Source organism: Mirounga leonina, unplaced genomic scaffold, assembly GCF_011800145.1.
Source record: "Mirounga leonina isolate KUSES-001 unplaced genomic scaffold, KU_Mleo_1.0 Mir_454, whole genome shotgun sequence".
Lineage (NCBI taxonomy): Eukaryota > Metazoa > Chordata > Mammalia > Carnivora > Phocidae > Mirounga > Mirounga leonina.
The window spans coordinates 6,190,982-6,207,975 of record NW_023270763.1 but is presented as its reverse complement, the minus strand read 5'-3'; the positions used below and the strand labels follow the sequence as shown (position 1 = coordinate 6,207,975).

General features: G+C 55.5%; 1 protein-coding gene across 5 annotated transcripts; it reads left to right on the top strand.

Annotated features, from left to right (window-relative positions):
• The first annotated feature begins 70 nt into the window (after window positions 1–70).
• On the top strand, window positions 71–16,994 carry PTCD1 (pentatricopeptide repeat domain 1). Of its 5 annotated transcripts, none has more exons than XM_034988403.1 (9): window positions 71–147; window positions 2,310–2,790; window positions 4,980–5,120; window positions 7,703–7,921; window positions 10,229–10,330; window positions 12,234–12,941; window positions 14,016–14,132; window positions 14,755–14,937; window positions 16,587–16,994. In XM_034988403.1, the coding sequence occupies exons 2-9, from the start codon at window positions 2,332–2,334 to the stop codon at window positions 16,767–16,769; spliced, it is 2,112 nt and encodes a 703-aa protein (XP_034844294.1). In that variant the 5' UTR covers window positions 71–147; window positions 2,310–2,331; the 3' UTR covers window positions 16,770–16,994. The 5 variants fall into 5 exon arrangements, with proteins under 5 accessions (XP_034844294.1, XP_034844290.1, XP_034844292.1 ...); XM_034988399.1 differs by having other exon boundaries at window positions 130–147; window positions 2,272–2,790; XM_034988401.1 differs by lacking the exon at window positions 71–147 and adding an exon at window positions 158–246.

The window sequence follows — 16,994 nt, the reverse complement described above, 5'->3', positions numbered from 1 at the left end:
ACTCCCGTCTCTCCTCGCGGCCCGGGGTAACCCGCCTCCGCGCGTACGGGGCGGGGAGTTCGCGTCGCGGAGTGCGCCTGCGTGAAGCCGGCGCCGGCGTGCGCGTCAGAGAAGGTCTCTGGGAACGAGACCCTGGTCCGCGGCGCGGTGAGGCGGGCGCGGTGACGCGGCGGGGTGACGCGGAGCCGGACTGGGGGTGACTTGGGGCGGGAGTCCGGGCTGCATTTGCTGGGCCGGACTTTTTGAGTGAGTTCCTGTTTGACCTTTACTGGAGCCCCGTTCCCGGGCGGGGACAGGACGGAGGGGCAGCGAGTGTCGCAGCCGGGGTCAGGGCCGGGGACGTCTAGTGAGACGACGGAGGCTCCAAAGGCCAGTGTGGAGGGGGTCGGGCCGGCCAGAGGGCCCCGGGGAGCGTCTGGGGAGGGGCCGGTCCCCCAGAGAGGACAGCGGCAGCGCGTCTCCAATTCAGGGGTTATTAGCTTGGGCAGGTGAATGAACTTGGGTAGAAAGAAAATTGCCCCTTTAGTTTTCTCTGTGTGAAATGAGCATTTCCTTCCGTGACTGACGGAGTAGCGTTAACAGGGCCCTAAACTAAGTCGTGATTTCTAATGGAGATGAGTGTAAATGATGGCTGGAGACACAGTATCTGCAGCTAATACAGGCTATCAGGTACACCGATCCCCACTGTGACAGGATGGCAGGATCTTGGTATTAATGCGTCGAAAAAGCACTAGTATAGGAGGAGTTTTTAAAAAACGTCTTGATACCTATTTCGGTATCATTAGGGTTTTTTCTTGCAGTGCGGTGCATTTCATTTAATGCATGTAAGCACTTTATCTAATGTGGCTACTTGAAAATGTAAAATTAGACCTCGGAAGTGATTGCAGATTGATTAATAACCGAGGCTCAGGAAGGGGAGTGACTTGCTGGGGGTCTTGGAGCAGTGCAGCCGAATGCAAAGGTGAGACTGGCTGGCTGTGGAGCTGGGCTGCCTGTGAACCCAGGTCTGGGTACCGTATTAGCCAGCCTCTCTTGACCAGCACCCTCGTGACACTAGTACAGAGGGCCCTTAGCATCCCCTGTCTGGTGAGACCTGCCGCTCTAACAGAAATGTAACTTGAGCACATATGTAATTTTACATTTTCTTTCTTTTTTTTTTTTAAGATTTTATTAATTTATTTGACAGAGAGAGCAGGGGAGGGAGAAGCAGACTTCCCCGTTGAGGAGGGAGCCCGATGCTAGACTCCATCCCAAGACCCTGGGATCATGACCTGAGCGGAAGGCAGATGCTTAACCGACTGAGTCACGCCGGCGCCCCCTGGTATTTTTTTATTGAAGAGTTTGAAGTGTGCAGACCAGGATCTCTAGCCTAGCACTGTCCAGTAGAAATATAATGCAAGCACATATATGATTTAAAATTTTTAAGTAGCCACCTTAAATAAAGCTTACAAATCGTGAAAACTAAGTTACATTTTTTTTAGCCCAATATATCCAAAATTATCATTTCGACATGTCAAAAGATTATTGTGTGTAATTTACCTTCTTTTTTTGGTATGAAATCTTTGAAATCTGGTGTGTGGTTTGTTCTTAAAGTGTGTCTTCATTTAGACTGGACACATTTTAAGTGGTCAGTAGCCACATGTGGCCAGTGGCTACTATATTGAACAGGACAACTCTGGCCCATTTATCCATAAATTTTGCAGAAAAGGCATGCTTGAGTTAACTTCCTTGTGCAGAGGCCCAGAATGCTGTTTTTTTCTAATAATACATTATAATAGCTACAATTTTTAAAGCATCTATTAAATGAGATGTACTAGAAACATCACATTGAATGTTTATAACCTTGTGGTGAGGTCGGTAGGATCATCCTCGTCTTGCAGCTGAAGAAATCTAGGCACAGGAAGGTCAAGGGATGGGCCTGGTCCTAGAGCTCTGGCCAGGACTCAGACTCGGGTCTAACTTCCGTGCCCGGTCTCTTAGGTCATGGCTTGATAATACCACTAGCTTATGTCTGTTGAGTGCTTACTGTGCTGGCACTGTGCTGCATGCCATGTATCAGAGGCCTCGTTCAATTGTTGCTATGGTGCTTTGTGGGCGATGGTTCTAGTTAACCCCAGTTCACAGGGCAGGAGACTGAGACCAGAGCGGCGAGTGCCCAGGGACTCATGGGTGGTTCTTTGGCAAAACTGAAGTCTGAACCTAGGCGTTCTAATCTCAGCACTCGTGCTTGTCACCACTTCTCTGTCTTCTCTCTGCCTTTTGTGACTACAGACCCAAGTAGTCTTCATTATGTTTCTGACCTGTGCCAGGCCCTGGAGGAGAAAGCCAGACATGGACCTCGCAAGATTGGCCCCGCTTTTCTCTGGACTCCGCCCTGTGGGACTGTCCACCCTCCAGCACCTTGGCCCTCTCGGAGCCAAATGGGCAGGAGGCAGGGAGGGGCCTGCATGGCTGAGGGCTGTGGGGCTGACTCGAGCCTGCAGCAGCTCCCCCTCACAGCTGCCCCTTGGCCAAGGGAACCCGAAGAACATGAGCAGCCTCAGCTCTGACCTGAGCCAGCCTGGCCCCACGGCCGCTCAGGAGGAAGAGGAGAGCTTTGGGACCCTCTCCAACAAGTACTCCTCGAGGAGAATGTTCCGAAAATCGACAGCCCAGTTGTATAACTTACGTCTCAGGGAACAGAATGCTGAAGAGGAGGAAAGGGGGCTGGAGCCAGAGATAAGGCGGGGCCGGAAAAACACGCCTTACTGGTACTTCTTTCAGTGCAAACACCTGATCAAAGAAGGGAAGGTGAGGGAACCTTTGGATTCTGTTGCTCCCGGTTCTACTTCCCTGGAAGCCCAGTATTTTGGAGGGGCCACCTTACCTTCCCGATCTCTAAATATTTGGATGCTTAAGGCTCTTCTGTCTACACTCACCCTGGGTGCTGCATTGGGCAATCCACCAGCCCCCTGGCTTTCACACCCCCCACCCTCCAATTGCAGTTCTCATGTTCGTATCTCCAGCCCAGCCTTCCCAGTCTGCATATCTAGCTACCTCACCAGCTCCCTTACGCTCACCTACATGGGCCTGAAAGTTTGGTTTCCAGCTTTGTTTTCCCTACACTGTCGTCATCTCACTAAATGGCAATTGCATTGTTGCATTCGCCCAGGCTGGAAGCCTTTGGGCTGTCCCTGACTCTTCTCTTTCTCTCACCAGCTGGATCTTCAAAATGTTGCCAATCCTCACACTTCGCACAGTGCTACCCCTGAAAGCCCAGGCCTCGCCTTATCCTCACCCCCTCAGCTGTCACGACACTTGTCACTGAGCTCCCTGCCGCCCTCACCACCTCCTTCTCCCACGTCTGCGCGCAGCACAGAGCCACCCTGTTAAAGCAGATTATGTTACTCTTCCTTCCAGGACCCTCAGTGTGTTCGATGACACTGATGTTCATTTTCTTAGGTGTTGATAATGACATTGCATTTATGTTAAAAATCTCTTAGAGGTGTGTGTTGAAGATCTGGGGAATGAAATGATGTAATGTCTAGAAATGTGCTTTAAAAAATTCATTTTGGGGGTGCCGGGGGGGCTCAGTTGGTGAAGCATCCAACTCTTGATCTCCGCTCAGGTCTTGATCTCAGGGTCGTGAGTTCAAACCCCACACTGGGCTCCAATTTAGGTGTGGAGCCTACTTAAAAAAAAAAAAAAAATCAGTTTGGAGCAGGAGTACAGAGTATGGATGAACAAGATTGGCCAAATTTAATAACCATTGTAGTTATACTACTCTCTTTACTTTTGTCTATATTTGAGCTGTTCCGTAACAAAAAGTTGAGAAATAAAGAGAAGCCAAAGCCCTCAGAATAGCTTATGAAGCCTGCAGGGTCTTCCTTCCACCCCCCCTTACCTCTCTACTCTTATCTCTTCCGCACGGTGCTGCAGCCATCCCGGCCTCCTCTCTGCTCCTCCAGCTCCAACTCCCAGGCACACTCCTGCCTCAGGGCCTTTGCACTGGCTGTTTTTCTCAGACAGTGTTGTTCCTTCCCTCACCTCTTTCAGATCATTGTTCTGTCACCTTCTGGGTGAAGTCCTGCTTGGCTGTCATATCTAAAACTGAATCTCCCATCCCCTTCTTCAGGCGCTTCTTGCTTTATTTTTGTTTTAAAACCTAACATCATTTGACACAGTATATATTTTTCTTAGTTATCTCACTCGGCGTAGGTCTTTCCACACTAGAAGACACGTTCCGTGAAGGAGTCCCCTCTTGTTCACAGCTGTATCCCCAGCAAATAGACCTTGCCTGGTACATAGCAGGATTCAGTCATTACTGGTTGAACCACTGGATGAAAAAGAAAATTAAGTTGTAAAGGAGTGAACTGAGGATTTAAAGGGGATGGTGTAAGGAGTAGGTGGGGTAGAGATGACTGTGGGCCACGGGGCTTTGCAGCCAGAGGAAGCCGGTCACTCGGGGCTGCTGTGTTGTGCCATCACAGGAGTGTTGCTATGAACGGCCCCCTGCGATCGTGCAGCACAGTGGCCCTGAGTGTGCAGAACCCGGTCTCCCATTCCCACTTAGACCCAGGGGGCTGGCGCTGCGGATGGGGTCACCCAGGAAGCAAGGGCAGGACAGATCCCAGGATTTGCAGAATGAACATTTTCTGAAGACTTACTGAGGGCCAGGCCCTGGCTCTACTGTAGGCCCACAAAGAGGCAAAGACATGGGCGGCCCTGCTTTCAAGGAGTTCGTCGTCTGGCTGGAGGGAAGGCAGCCATAGCAGTGGGCCAAGAGCCTTCATAGGTGGTGGGAGTTCAGTGGGCTTTTCCTCCTGGCCACCACAAAGCTCTCTTGCTGCAGAGCACAGGGACCAAGAGGCTGGTGGCAGAGGCCCAGAGCGGCTGTGTAGCTCCTGGGCAGGCCTGGGAGGGTCCCTCATTCTCAGTCTCCTTCCCTCTGCTAAGGGTCTCTAAGGCCGCCCTGAGCCCCCTCCTGTGTTCCCTCCCAGCTGGCCGAGGCCCTGGACCTGTTTGAGCGGCAGATGCTGAAGGAGGAGCGACTCCAGCCCCTCGAGTGCAACTACACGGTGCTGATTGGGGGCTGCGGGCGGGCTGGATACCTGAAGAAGGCCTTCCGCCTCTACAACGATGTGAGTGGGGGGCCCAGGGCTGGGGGCAGGGGGCGAGGCTCCAGAGAGCCTGGGCTTTAGAGGCAGAGAGAGCCAGGCACGCATGGTGGGATGTCACCTGCGGCCAGACTAACCTCCCAGCCTCTGTTTCATCCTCTGTAAAGTGGAGGTGATCTTGGATGATGACATGAGATGCGCTGGAAGGTCCTCCAGCACCTGCCTTGACCGCGGCAGGGCCCACGTGCCCCCTTCCTTCTCCACCGTTGCCCCAGGTGTGTTCACGTCCCCTCACCCCTACTTACTCCCCACACCGGACACACATGCACACTTGGCTTCCAAAGCTGGTCCTCTGAAAAGGGCTTTCATTCCTCTTGGAAGATGGTTTCGCTTTATATTCATCCACTTCCTGTGTTGTATTTATTGTTCTCACAGCCAGGAAGCTGTTTCCTCTGTGAGCCGAGAAAGAGCTTTGCCTAGGAGGTTAGTAGGCTCTAGGAGGAGTGATCCCACCCTATCTCGCCGCCAGAAGCAAGACTTCTTGTCATCTGGGATGTGCCTGCCCGAGGCCGGGTCATCTCTAGCTGGAAGCAAGGGGGAGGAATTGTGGTTACAAACAATAAAGTGACATATCCTCTAATAGACCTAATGAAATATCATGGTGGGGAATGACGGGAGGCTTCCCTGACCAGCAGAAAAGCGTTCAGGTGCTAAGTGAGGAGTGGCTGGTGCCAGGGGGGTGTTTCCTATGGTTCTTAGTTCACAGTCCGGTAACAGCCCTTCCTCACATGCGCAGGATCCTTAAGTGACTTACAACCTGTCACCTCAGAGAAGTGCAGTTCCCTCTTTCTTGCCTTAAGTTACTCTCCATCAATTTGCTGCTTATTTTTTTTTTAATTTTTTATTTTGGAACACTTTCAGGTTTATGGTAAAGCTGCAAAGACAGTAGAAAAAGTTCCCAAATACCTGTCACCCAGCTAATCCCCATATTAGCATCTCACGTAGTGACGGTGCATTTGTCAGAACTAAGAAACCACTGCTGGTACATGACTGTGGATGAACTCCAGATTTTACTTGGATCTCACCACATTTTTCCACCAAGATACTCTTTCTATTCCTGTATCCAGTCTGGGTTCTCCATTTTGTGACATTTTTGGAGTTTCCTTTTTTTCCCCCTGACATTGACAGATTTAGGGAGTATTGGTCAAGGATTTTGTAGAATGTCTCTATATTTATACTTTTCTTTTTTAAAGATTTTATTTATTTATCAGAGAGAGAGCACAAGCGAGGGGTGGGCAGAGGGAGAAGCAGACTCCCTGCTGAGCAGAGGCTTAACCGATGGAGCCACCCAGGAGTCCCTCCATTTGTACTTTCTTGTGACGAGGCTGGGGTTATGGGCTCGGGGAAGGGCTATCACAAAGGTAAAGTGCCCTTTTCCTGTCAGGGGACTTATCAGAGAGGACACGTACCTTGGTCACTTGGCGAAAGTGGTGTTTGCCAGCTTTCTCCACCTCTGCTATTTTTCCTTTGCCATTTTCTGTGCATGTCCTTTGCAGCCCTTATTACTGTTGTTGATTACTTATTTGTCTGTTATGTTTCCTCCTGTCCTGGAGTGGAAGCTCGATGAAAACAGGCTGTGTATGTCCTGTAACCACTGGTGGCCAGTGCCCAGCCTGTAGTAAGTCCTCAGGACACATTTGTCGTGTATGTGAGGATGCACACAGCATACATCATCCTCAAAGTCGGGATCATGATCCTCATTTTTCAGATGAGGAAACAGAGGCCCAGAGAGATGAAGGGCCATGTCCAAGGTCACCCTGCTTGAGAGCATTGGGGCTGGGATTTGAGCCCCAAATGGCCTGACTCTGAGAACAAGGCTCTTTACACTCTGCAAGCAGCTTGTCACCTGTGCTCGGTCAGATGGCCCTTCTCTGGGAAAGAGCACTGGGTTTACCAGGAGCTTCTCAAACTCCAGCTTGCTCAGTCACCTGGAGGGCTTGATAAGCAGAGTGGCAGCCTCACCCCCGGGTTTGTGACTCTGCAGGGCAGTGGGGGGTGGGGGGTGGGGAGGAGGTCCTGAGATGCTGCAGTGACATGCTCCTGGCTGCTGCTGGTCTGGGGGCCACTCTCCTAGCTGACCCTCACAACAGCCTTTAAAGGTAATGGTATCATCCCCGTTTTTCCGACAAGGAGCTAACTTGCCCACGACCCCTCAGTTAGTAAATGCTGGAGCTGGGGTTTGATTGTCCCCTCCTTCCTTTTCCCAGACCAGCTCCACCACATGGGTCTTAACAGGGTGACCTGGGAGCATCAGGAGGATCCTGCTATACGCATCTCAGGCCCAGAGTGGGCTGACGGCCATGGGGAGGATGACTTTTTGCTTGGTGCGTTTGGATGCAGGGTCCATTTTCAGAGCCCTCTGGCCGAGTCAGGGTTTTGGAGGAGGAGGCTCTGACATGTCACTCAGTTCCGCCTTAGCACAGGCCCTGCTAGCGGATCTGTTTAATGCAGGAACAGGGTCCTCTCTAGCTTTCCCTCAGGGTGGATGTCACCTGTGTGTCCAGCTGACCCCAGAGCCACCTCCAGATGTCTTCCCATCTCCACAGATGAAAAAACGGGACCTGGAGCCCTCAGATGCCACATATACAGCCCTGTTCAACGTCTGCGCCGAGTCCCCCTGGAAGGACTCTGCACTGCAGAGTGCCCTGAAGCTCCGGCAGCAGCTCCAGGCCCGGAACTTCCAGCTCAACTTGAAAACGTACCATGCCCTGCTGAAGATGGCGGCCATGTGTGCAGACCTCAGGATGTGCCTCGATGTGTTCAAGGTGAGGTTGCCCCTTCCTTCCTTCTCCCCACTGCGCGGCCGGTCCCACGTGGCAGATGTGAGGCTGTGGCTCACTGTCCCTCACGGGAGGGTTCGGGCTGATGAGGAGTCGGGCTCGGGTTCACCAACTCTCAGAAGCCTCAGTCTGACAGCTAAAGAGGTCCCACCCCTAGGAGGGCGGTGGGCTGCGTGTGCTGTGACTCCGTGTGTGGGACCCCTTGGTGCCGCAGCGGGGGGCGGGGCTTCAGAGCGCCAGGGATGAATCCGTGCTCCCCAGGGAAGGCCTCCTGCTTAGAACAGTGAACAAAAGTCCCCGGTTTCCAGGAGGTGCCAGGTTCGAGGGAAGCAGGGGAGTGGGGGCCTGGGAGTGCGGAGCAGGGACCTGTCTGTGTCAGGGCTTTGGCCCAAAGCCTCTTTTTTCTTTTTTTTTAAAGTGTGCTCCATGCTGGAGCTTGGAGCCCATGTGGGGCTTGAACTCTTGACTCTGAGATCAAGACCTGAGCTGAGATCAAGATCAAATGGGCCACCCAGGTGCCCCCTGTAGCCTCTTATTCCCTGGCTGTAAGGGGGGTTTTTATTCCCAGTTCCAGAGAAGGAGACAGTGAGGGGGTTTAAGCAGGGAGGAGCACGAGCAGGGTGGTGGTTCTGCCTGCTCAGGTTGGGAAGGGAGACAAACATGAGTTAACACCTAAAGGAAGGCTCTAGGTCCCCACGACCAAACCTCAGGAGAACCTCGGCACACCCTTGGCAGCCTCGTCTTCCCTCAGGCCCATGGGCAGGGCACGCTTGCTCTCTGCTCTTAGGTTTGGTCTCGCTTTTTCCATCGCTGACTGACGCTTTTCCTCACTGCACGTTGTGAGGTCGCTCCTGCCACCCGCAGGACAGACGACCTGATGGGCTGTCCAGGCACCACGTGGTGCAGAGCAGCCTTTGACCAGACCGTGGGTTGGCTGCCTTGAGCTGGCCTGCCCTGCAGGAGAGGCAGGATCATGGGGTCTCAAGCCTGGAGACCTTGAGAGTAACGCAACCCTCCGAAGGGTGCTGTGTGAGAGGCAGGTAGGTGAAGCTTCCAGAAGAGGGCAGTGTGGCTGCTAGGCCCCTGACCTGTGCAGAGATGCCATTGATATTTTATGCAGGTCACTCTAGCTGGTGGGGGAGAGGGACCAGTTAAGAGACAGCTGTGATTGTCCAGGAAGAGGGAGCACAAACTAAAACCTCCCTGAGAGGGGCGCCTGGGTGGCTCAGTCGTTAAGCATCTGCCTTCGGCTCAGGTCATGATCTCAGGGTCCTGGGATTGAGCCCCGCATCGGGCTCCCTGCTCGGCGGGGAGCCCGCTTCTCCCTCTCCCTATGCCCCTCCCCCCTGTTCATTCTCTCTCTCAAATAAATAACTAAAATCTTTAAAAAAAAATTGGGATGCCTGGGTGGCTCAGTCGTTAAGCGTCTGCCTTTGGCTCAGGTCATGATCCCAGGGTCCTGGGATCGAGGTCCGCATCGGGCTCCTTGCTCAGTGGGAAGCCTGCTTCTCCCTCTGCCTGCCACTCCCGCTGCTTGTGCTTTCTCTTTCTCTCTAATAAATAAATGAAATCTTTAATAAATAAATAAATAAATAAATAAATAAATAAAAATAAAATCTCACTGAGGTGGAAGGTTTGGTGACAGAGGTGGGGATGGGAGAGCGACAGTGGTGGGGTAGGGTGGGGGCAGCCATGCTCACAAGAGGGACAGAGGAAGACAGGCTCGAGGAGGAGCCCCTGAGGGGCCGAGAGGTGGAAGAACGTTTCAAGAAGGCAGTGGCCAACCCCGACAGGCCCGAGGGAGGCCAGGGGTAGCAAGCGCCACGAGCACGTGCCGTGGGCAGGCACCACCCTCTGTGGTGAGGTTGTTCCAGACACCCTCTGGGGGGTCCTGCCTGTGACCCCGCTCTAGGGATGAGGAGGCTGGGGCTGGGGAGCTTCCTGCCGTGCCACACTCACAGGTGGCCAGTGGCAAAGCTGGGACTGGAAGCCAGCTCTGTGCAGTTCCAGTGCCTTAAGCACAGGGGCTAAAAGTGGCTGCTGGCGTGGTCTTTGCAGAGGGGCTGCCCAGAAGTGATCGCGCCAGCCAGGGAGAGCAGCCTGGAAGGAGAGGAGGAGGGAGTGCAGAGAGGAGCTGGTTCTGAGCCACCCTCGAGCCACATTCACGTTGCGCCTCTTCAAGGTGCACGGCCCGGGGCCTGCCCCAGGAGTGTCTGCCCTGAGTCAGAGCCCTCGGGCCCCGGCCCGGGCTCTGCCACCAGTTCTCACCACGGCCTCCACTCCCTCCTCCAGGAAATCGTCCAGAAAGGGCATGCAGTCACAGAGGAGACCTTCAGTTACCTGCTCATGGGCTGCATCCAGGACAAGAAGACAGGTTTCCGATACGCCCTGCAGGTCTGTCCCTCACAGCTCTGCCTTCCTGCCTCTCATGCAGTCCCCCTTCTCCTGTGCACCTGTATCGGGCACAAATGATGATCACATGTGCATTTGAGCTCCTGCGACTGCCCCATGCTGGGTGTTTTTACGTTTGCAATATTTTGGCCTTCGCAAAGCACACTGCTCCCCACCGTTTTACAGATGGCAGGGGGAGGAGGCCCGAGGAGGCCGCATGGCTGCCCTCCAAGTGAGGGCACAGCCAGCCCGTGCTCTTTCACTTGCTGAGTGGCCTTTTGGGCAGCTAGCTCATATCACCAAAGCTTACAGTCTTGCCCAGAGTGCTTGTTCAGCCCACCTCCCACAGGCCCCCACTCAGCATTTCTGCATGTAGTCCTGAGAGATTCTCACAGACATCAGGGTTGAGATACACTGCTCTGATTCTACCTTAGATCCCCAGAGAGAACCTCCCCCACCCCCAGTCCAGTGGTAGCAATGGTACCACAGGTGGGAATGACCCAGAGCTCACCTAGAGCCCTCCAGCTTAAGGTGGGGCCTGCAGACCGGCAGCATCAGCCTCACCTGGGAGCTTGTCAGAAAAGCAGGGTCTCAGCCCCACCGTGGGCCTACTGTGTCCAGATCGGCATATCAGCAAGCTCCCTAGGTGGCTTCTCACCATGGCCTCCCTATGTGGAGGCTGAGCCCCAGGGACCTGGGACAGCCCTGGACCAGATGCTTGCCTTCCCTCTGGAAGCAGTAGCTTTCTAGTGAAAATCAGCCAAGATCTAGTTCCTCCCTTTCTTTGTTCTAGATCTGTTCTAGTTAGAAACGGTCTGTAGTGCTAATAGCTGGTTTGTGTTGTGCATTTATTAAACTGCTCAAGCTAGGTACCATCAGCCCCATTTTACGGATAAGGAAAGTGAGTCTGACAGAGGTTAAGTAACTGGCTTAAGGTCTCACGGCTATGAAGCAGAGCTGGGATTTGAACCGAGGTCCATCCCAACTCCTAGAGCCCGAATCCCTGCTAAACCTCAGTTCTGTCAATGCTTCCCCATGGAGGTGCCTGCTGAGACCCTTGCCCTCCTTAAGACCCTCTCAGGTGTGCAGCGGACCTCTTGCAGGCCGTCCGCACCTGGGCCTGAACGGTCCCTGCCTTGTCTGTACACTTATCCCTGATGAGGACAGGAAGTCAGATGTGAGCTCTCGTCCCACTGAATGTGGCCATTCTTTGAGCCTGCAGACAAAGAATCCAGTGTGACCAGTGAGCCCTGTGTGGCATTTTAGGAATGGCGTGGTCTGGGTGTCAGAGTGACCCAGACATGACCAGAGCGGTCCTTTGTGGAGAACACACTGAGTGTGCTAGGCGCTGTGCTGTGGGATGAAAATGATCTCATCTCAAGAGGAGATAGGGCTGCCTGGACCCCCAGCTTGGGAGGCGCTCTTCCTGGCTGAGCCCCCTTCCACCGTGCCCGCCCTGTGCTCTCATACTTCCTGGAGGCTGCATGGGACAGGGCACACAGTGGGCACTCGAAGTGCCGCTAAATCCATTTCTTAAGCCAGCCTAGACTCTTCCAGAACCTAGCCTCTGAGATCGTCCCTCCCCAGAGAAGTACAGAGAAGGTGGGCAGAGACCCAGGGCAAAGTCTGTTCCCAGTACAGGGGCCCTGGGAGGAGGCAGAGAGGTGAAAGTGGAGAACAGTTTTGGGGTGAGCTAGAGAGAGGAAAGGAGTAGCGCCCCCGTGAAGTCTCCGCGAGTCCTCAGATTCTTAGGATTCTTAGTTGTCTAGAGCCTGGCATCGGGTTAGGTGCTCTCCAGCTCCTTCCTGGCCCCTTGCACTTGCTGAATGGTTGTTGACTGCTCGCGTCAGCTCACTGACAGCTCTTCTGAGAAGGAGCACAGAGCTGAGCTTGTCTCTGCCGGCAGGTGTGGAGGCAGATGCTGAGTCTGGGGCTCCAGCCGAGCCAGCATGGCTACAACCTGCTCCTGGGGGCAGCTCGAGACTGCGGCTTGGGGGACCCGGAGGTGGCCTCAGCACTGCTCCTGAGGCCCAGGGAGGAGACGGTCACGCTCCAGCCCCTGGCACGTGAGTTTTGGGCAAAGAGGAGAGCCCGGGCCCGGCTGGGCGATGGCATGTCAGTTAAGCTGCACGTGGAGGCCCTGGAGAGGCAGCTGTTTCTGGAACCTTCTCAGGTGCTTGAGGGCCTTCCAGAGCCTCGCAAAGCCAGAGCCCTCAGCAAGGCCCAGCCTGAGGTGGAAACTAAGACGGAGCCTGACCGCATGGTGGCCCTCACTTCCTTGGCCCCAGAAGCTTCTCGCTGGGGGCTGGAGGCCAACCTCCTGACCTTGGGAGCAGTCCCCCCAGCTGTGGTCTCCTTTGGGACTGTGACCACCCCAGCTGACAGGCTGGCCTTGATGGGGGGCCTAGAGGGCTTCTTGGGTAAGATGGCAGAGCATGGGCTCCGGCCCAACATCAAAACCCTCACGCTGCTGGCTGAGGTGGTGGAGCCCGGGAGTCCCGCAGAGTCCTCACTGCTGACCGTCCTGGACACGTACCAGGTGGAAGCTGACATGACGTTCTTCAACACACTGATGAGGAAGAAGAGCAAGCTTGGCGATCTGGAGGGGGCGAAGGTGAGGGGCTCGGAGGCGGGCACGAGGTTCAAGGCTGGGGCCCCTCCTTCCCGTTCCCTCTGACCTTCTGACAGCAGGACCTGGCTCCCCTGCAGGGGGCGTCACCTGATCCTGAGGTAGGTGGGCAGACTGACTAGAGCTTCCATTCTGGGCCTGGGCTTGGGCCAAGCTGAGAATGGAGGGGTGACCGGCTGGCCGCCCTGCCCGTCCCCATTGAGGAGCTCATAGGTGGGTGTAGGCAGACGTCCTCACGCTGCCCGAGGGGCACGTGGCCTAAGAGCCTGGTGGCTGCTGAGTGTCCCCACACTTCGGCCACACCCCCCGACCCACACACACTGATCCAGCCGTCTGTGTTAGATGCTGTTCGAAGAGCTCCCCATCCGTTCCTCTCTTCGCTGACCACACCACAGGGCTCTGCCAGTATGAGGCTTCCCCCGTTGCACAGATGGGGACACCGGAGCCCTTGTGCGATTTTGTCCACGTGTCTGTGTGACAGAGCACTGACCCGGGCTCTTGTGGGCATCAAAGGTGACAGGGACGCAGCCTCTGCCTTCAGGCCCTCAGTGCAGAGCACGCCGCCCTCTAGACAAGCTGAACAGGACAGGGCCCCTCCCTGAGCCGGCTGGGCTGCGAGGGCGTCCTCTTCCTCAGCCGCCGGCCCCCGCAGCCTCAGCTTCACTTCCCACACTGTTGTCGTCCCGCCCTGGACTGTGGGGCCAGGGCCCTCGGAGACCACTGGTGCTCACCTGATGTTGAAGGCCTGAGTGCTGGGATGGACGGCCAGCAGAGGAGCAGAGAGGCATGGGAGTACGCAGGGCTTCGGGGAGGGGGGCAGGGCGCGGTGGAGACGGGCCGGAAGGCCGGGGCTCCTCGCAGAGCCGCCCAACTCCGGGGAGCTGGGTGCTTGCGAGCCGGGCTGAGACCCGCACCCAGTGTGGTCACAGAGGGAGCGGGGAGGCCTCTGAGCAGAGCTGTGCCCCTGAGGTCTCCAGCCAGCCACGGGCTTCAGCTGAGAAGGCTCCTGCCAGGCCTGGTGGGTCACAGCTTACGGTAGTGCCGTCCCCGTCCCCACAGGCGCTGCTGCCGCTCCTGGCAGAAAGGGGCCTCACCCCCAACCTGCAGACCTTCTGTGGCCTGGCCACTGGGTGCCACAGGCCAGCAGACGGTCTGCAGCTGCTTGCGGACATGAAGGTGAGTGGGTCCAGGCCTGGTGGGCGGACCCATGGTGCTAACTTGGGGTGTTCGGGGAGAGAGCTGGGCCCTCCTGAACCCCCAGGCCTCTGCACCCGGACAGCACAGTGTGCATGGGGGCAGGGAGAGTGCGGTCGCTCTAGCTTGAGAGAAAGTGGACCCTGGTGATTTGCTGCAGGAACTGGCTTTGAAAACATTAGAGTCTTGAAGGTGGTTACAGTGGGGAGAGATGGAGGGGTGGCAACAGGTCTTGGCCCCAACTCCGGAGGTAAGGGAGGCATGACAAGAGCAGGGATGTATCCGAATTCCGGGGGCAGGGGTTGCAGTAAACCCGCAACCAGGAGCCAAGGAGGTGGTCTCCTGTGCGTGGTTTACTGCCTGAGGCCATCGATCTCTGAGCGAGCTCTTCAGGCAGGGGAAGGTAGGCTGGGTGGGATGGACCGACAGTGCGGGGCACACGTGCTTTCCTTTGGAGCGGGGCGTACAGCCCGTCGTTGGCACCAGGTTCGGACCGTCTTGGCCTGGTGGCTGGTCGGCCTAATGGCCATCTGACACGCACAGTGGGCTGCTTTGTCCCAACGACTGCCATCACCTCGCTGATCGAATGTCTGTGATGTTCCAGAAATCCCACGTGACCCCCAACACCCACATCTACAGCACCCTCATCAACGCGGCCCTCAAGAAGCTGGACTACACCTATCTCATTAACATCCTGAAGCACATGAGGTGCAGCAGTGTCCCGGTGAACGAGGTGGTCATCCGCCAGCTGGAGTTTGCAGCCCAGTACCCGCCCTCCTTTGACCGGGTGTGTGCGCCAACCTCTCACTCGCCTGTCCTCTCTTTAACCATCCCGCCTCCCCGCGCCCCCACCCTGGGTCTGGCCTTCGGAACTGGAATTCCCTTGCGTTAAACTGTCAGTGGCTTCCCTTAGGAGAAATCCCAAATTCCTTAAACCACAGCCCATGAGTCCCTGTGGCCCACTTCATCTCTGGCTGCTCTTCCCTGGATTCAGTCAGTCCCACTGGCCTTCTGCCTCCTTCCCTTCTCGGGGTTTTTGTATTCCTTCTGCCTTGAGTAGGTTCCCCCTGTGCTTCCTGTAACTGGCTCCTCACCCTGTGGGTCTCATCGCCGACGGCTCTTTCTCAGGGGTGCCCTGCTGCTCCCTCCTGCCCACCACGTCCAGCCCTGTTGCTTGTCACTGTGTTTCACAACCTGTGATTACGCCTGCACAGGTGACTGTCACCTTCACAAAACCATAAGCCCCGCTCACCTGGCTCCCCAGTACCTGCCCATTGCCTGGTGCCCGATATAGACTGTTGTTTGTCCAGTGAACGGGGATGGCAGCCGGGCCGCGACAGAATCTGCTTTGTAATGTCCACTTCTCTCCCTGCTGTACTGAGGATAGCAGGTTGTGGGGGTTCGGATTCAGGGCCCACGGGAGTCAGACCCCATGTTGAGTGCCTCCAGAGCAGTTGTGGCCTGGAGGAGCACCATCCCAGTGGGGAGGGAGGGAGACGGGCAGGGACACACCAGGCATGGGGTCAGGGACCGCTGTGCAGGCGCAACACTTGAGGGCCATTTTGAGGGCTCAGTAAGAATCCGGGAGACAGCAGCAGAGCGTATGCCAGGCAGAGGGCATAACTGGGCATCTGTGGACAGTTGGCTGTTAGTCTTGTCTGATTCTCCAGAGTTCTTTATGTGTTCTGGATACTCCTCTCTTGTCCCACGTTGCAGGTATCTTCCAGGTAGTGAATTTGTCTCTCTACTCCATGGTGTACAGTCCTCAAGGGATCTTCTCAGGTTCAGTCCAGATACCAGACTACCACAGGCCTGGATCTTACTGGATTAAATCACATTCCTAGTCCCTTACGACCGTGTCTTATTCTGTCTGTGCCTGTCAAGATTTGTTTTCTGTACTTTCAGGCTGGATTAGGTACCTACAAGTTTGGAATTGTTAAATCTTTGGAAGCCAGCTGTGTGTCATCGTTATCTTCGAATATATATTTTTGGCTGGTTTTTTTCCTACGTTATTTCTTTACCAGCTTTCTTTTGGCATCTGCCGGGCGCATCTTGTTTCCTCCCTTTCCTTCCCCTTCTCCAGAGACACTGCAGCAGTGCTGAGAGGACACAGGGGAGGCTCTCAGGCTGTGGGGGCAGAGGTAGCACCCAGGGATTCTAGCTTGGGGGGCGGGGAGGGCTGTCCCTGGGTGTAACACAGCAGCACAAACTTCGAGGGACTGTTAGCAGATGGGAAGCTGGCCTGCCCCACAGCAGCTGTGTTTCTCGACAGTAAGCAACTCGAGTATCGAACAGTTTTCCCGCCCTCTTCCCTTAAGCACCTAGAAGCAAGAACAGCTTCCCTGAGGCCTGAGCCAGCGGCCATGGTCTGGCATGAGCCGTGTGTAGCGTGCGGTGCCTAACGGCTCCTCTGACCCCGTGCTTTTCCACTTACAGTACAAAGAGAAAAACACCTACTTGGAGAAGATTGATGGCTTCCGAGCTTATTATAAGCAGTGGCTGAAAGTGATGCCAGCGGAGGAAACCCCCCACCCGTGGCAGAAGTTCCGGACCAAGCACCAGGGGGACCGAGACCCCATCACAGAGGCGGATGTGGACGGAGGCCTCGGAGGCAGGTGATGGGAGGCGCTGGGGGCCGCGAGCAGAGCTGGGACAAAGGGCAGTGTTTCCAGAGCTCTGCGGGAGCCCAGGGGCCACTCCGCATCGGGCCTGTGCATGTGCTCGTGTGGCCTCAACCCCAAGGAAGGGTCCGACCCAGAGGGAGGGAAGTAGCGTTTTGCAGGCATTGGCATGAGGACAAACACTGGGTCCAGGATGCCTTGACAAGTTCGTGGCAGGTCCAGG

Excerpts from the sequence above, each read along its gene's own strand:
- PTCD1 (XM_034988399.1), top strand. The coding sequence starts at position 2,290 with ATGTTTCTGACCTGTGCCAGGCCCTGGAGGAGAAAGCCAGACATGGAC. Across the intron at positions 5,121-7,702 it reads CCTTCCGCCTCTACAACGAT|ATGAAAAAACGGGACCTGGA; the intron begins GTGAGTGGGGGG and ends CCATCTCCACAG. Across the intron at positions 10,331-12,233 it reads GTTTCCGATACGCCCTGCAG|GTGTGGAGGCAGATGCTGAG; the intron begins GTCTGTCCCTCA and ends CTCTGCCGGCAG.